This window comes from Cryptomeria japonica, chromosome 3 (assembly GCF_030272615.1).
Source record: "Cryptomeria japonica chromosome 3, Sugi_1.0, whole genome shotgun sequence".
In the NCBI taxonomy this organism is placed as follows: domain Eukaryota; kingdom Viridiplantae; phylum Streptophyta; class Pinopsida; order Cupressales; family Cupressaceae; genus Cryptomeria; species Cryptomeria japonica.
The window spans coordinates 841749194-841752472 of NC_081407.1; the positions used below are offsets into that span (position 1 = coordinate 841749194).

Below are 3279 nucleotides of genomic sequence, written 5' to 3' on the forward strand. Positions count from 1 at the left end.
AGAATAAAAGTGTACACAAGCAACCCTAATCTGAAAATCCAGAAATGAAACTAACTGATGTGCAGCTAAAAAGTACAGATTAGGAAGTGAGTTTAGAGGTGCAGCTATACCAGAAATTTGAGTCAAACTGTGTGGGACAGGGTTGCCATGCCCCTATCTTGATTTTGCAAACAGGAAGCTGTAATTGACAGACTTGAATCTGATGGTTCTGAACTACCACTGTGCTCAAATCCACTTAAAATTGGGAGGACCAGGGTGCTACGCCCCTGTCCTAGTGATTTTTGCTCAAATTTGATCCTCAGGATTGTGCTTGTATGATTTGTCGGACCTGTAATTTGCAGTGACGATCAGATCCTGTACCTGCACCTGTTACTGAAAATAGGGTTTTGGGTGGCTATATGAGGTTTTTCCTTAGTCAAACCTCTATTTTGGTGATCTCTACCTCAACAAATAGCTGATTTGTAGAGTAAGATAGTGTGTGCAAGACCGTAAAATGATGAATGCAAATAATCTAGAGTAACCCTATGCTTTAAAGAGTAAACCATAGATGCTTGTAATTGACAAAGTAAATACTCTAAATCAATGATACTAAGTGATCTAAATCATAAATGTAAATCTGAAAAATGATTTAATGAAGCTCATACAAAGACATGGAAAGAACATGAAATCATACCCAACTCCAAGGGAGGGATACAAGCTAATCTTGAGTCGATGATCTCGTATTGCTTTCCTACATCTTTGAAATCCTCGAATTGATGAAATAATGCTTGATGAATGCTTGATAGATGTTGTTGAATGTTGTTGAACACTCCAAAAGATCTTCTCTTTTACTGCATAGAAGGCTCCTTGTAATCGCTAGTTGTTAGCTAAAAAATTTCAGGCCTTCAAATGAAGAAAGGGAGCTCTTATGTATGAAACACTAGATCTTAATTTCATCTTTAGGCTGAACTAGGATTTGAATTTTATGCCAATTTCTCGGGGTTAAGCGTTATAATATCATAGAATTATGCTCTCGAAATTTCGAGAAAAATGTCACGGACCGTGCGTAACTTACACACGGTCCAACCAACTTTTTACCAAATTTTCAGGGTTGTTAGATATGATGATATTAGTAGAATCCCAAAGTTACAACTGATTTTGAGATGCTTTAACATGCAAAATCGGGTCTTAAAGGTTGAAATAAAACATAATTAGGGTTTACGATTTAATGATTTATTGGATGATTAAAATAAAAGAGGCACACTTAAGTAAAAGGGCCCCACTTTATAATGTATGAAGTGATGAAATATGAATTTAGATTTAATTAAATTAATTAATTAAATGTTTAAATGGAATTAGAAATGCAAGATGAAAAACACACTAAGGCGGGTGCTAAACCAATCATGGAATTGTACCACCCTAGCAAGGGTGTACAATTTACGATATTACACCTCCCACTTTGCCTCTGTAGTTAGAATTTTTATATTTTAATTGGAGTAGTAGTTCAACTTTATTCATATCCATAGTGCACTAGGGCATTTGTGAAATCATGTGCATGAGACAAGATATATGTTTAACAAAATTAGATATAATGACTACTAATATACTTCCTTTATAAAAGAATGAAGACAGAAATGAAAATTATATTTGAATGCTAAAATTGCAAAAGAAGTTGGTGAACCTCCATTTGTGCTTTATCCCAAAATCATCTCAACAAAATTCAAATCGGAGAAATATTTGTAACCTTTGCAGCTACCTACCACCCCCCTAGACATGGGACAATTTTCCATCTCAATTACTACTCTCTTGCCCAACTAGCAAATGACTCCATCCCACTCTCTTTATCATCTTGCCCAACTAATTGATGACTTAATCCCACTCTCTATCATATTGGAAAACCGAGGATGAAGTGGCGTGATGAAAAATCTCACATATGATATCATTCATAAATAATTATTTTGAAACTGTACTACACAAATTTATGCAAAAAAATTGACCAAATTTATTCCTAATTGACTTTCCACACCTCTTGGGCATACCCATTGCACACTAAGGTGCAATTGCTAGGATTATAAAAGAAATTGATAAAACTCAATTAATGGTAACCAATGTACCTTATACCCTAGATGATGTGAACTAAATCGAAATCTAGAGCTGAAGTAAACCGCAATTTTCCAACTAAATTACTCCTCTCTAGCCAGACTGGCGGGTGACTGAATTCCACTCTCTTTGCGATGACGGATGACTCAATCCCACACTCAGTCCCTTCTCATAAATGCCCCGGCGGAACAGATGGTCGAGTTTCCAAGTGCCGTAACACAAACGATATCATTCATAAATAATTATTTTGATACATGTTACACTCTATTCAGTGTTTTTAACAGGTGGATCAATTGCTGAGCACTATCAGTTTGAACGTTTCCCACTCAAAATTTAAGAGGGAAATCTAGTCAATGAATAGTTTAACAAAAAAGTACGTCATATACGGACTGTTTCACACGCACTATGAGTTTGAACGCCTATCGCTCAAAATTTAGCCGTCATTTGAAGTATTCATAATGTGGTCTCTATAAATATAGCTGGATTTCCATTCTCCCTTCCATTCTCCCTCTGTGTCTTCGTCTTCGTCTTCGTCTTCATCTGCTGAGTTGTTTGGTGTTTTTACATTTACCTTCATCTCAGCAGTGAGTATGGGGAAATCTATGGTCATCACGCTCATGCTTGTTGTCTCGCTCAGTTTATTTAATTTCCATTTCTCCTCCGCTAAGCGTACCATTCTGATTGGAGACCGTCGAATGTTACCTAGTTGTACAGACTGCCACAGATATACTTCTGATCCTACTTGCTGCCATTTGCCACATCATCCTAATTTGTCACCACTCATGGAGGAAGTGGAGCATTCCTCACCACATCAAAAATCAGTGGAGAAGCATTTCTCACCAGATGAGAAATCAGTAGAGCGTTTATCAGCAGATGAAAAAACGGCTTAAAAGAAAAAGCCTAAAATAAGGCAGACAATCTGTTTTGACGGTATCATGGAATAATGGAATAAGTATAGATAAATAAATAAAGATTGAGTTTTGGAGTTTTAAAGATAGAGTCGACTTTTTTCAACATTATTATGTTTTTTCTAATTTTTAGAATTTTTTTTAATATAAATTATAATTCTAGTTTTTTATTTTTATAATGAATATTGTATTATAGATATTTGGAATAATAAAGTTGAATGGCATTCATAAATAATGATTATAAATTATTATTCATACTTTTGTTTTCAAATAAATATTCTTAACATAAATT

The 3279-nt window shown here is 35.0% G+C and overlaps 1 protein-coding gene across 1 annotated transcript; it reads left to right on the forward strand.

Moving 5' to 3' along the window:
* Positions 1-2603: 2603 nt before the first annotated feature.
* LOC131070013 (uncharacterized) lies at positions 2604-3072 on the forward strand. The gene has a single exon (XM_058005565.1). The coding sequence runs from the start codon at positions 2670-2672 to the stop codon at positions 2967-2969; it is 300 nt and encodes a 99-aa protein (XP_057861548.1). The 5' UTR covers positions 2604-2669; the 3' UTR covers positions 2970-3072.
* Positions 3073-3279: the final 207 nt, after the last annotated feature.

Coding starts and splice junctions, on each gene's coding strand:
- LOC131070013 (XM_058005565.1), top strand. CDS start 2,670: ATGGGGAAATCTATGGTCATCACGCTCATGCTTGTTGTCTCGCTCAGT.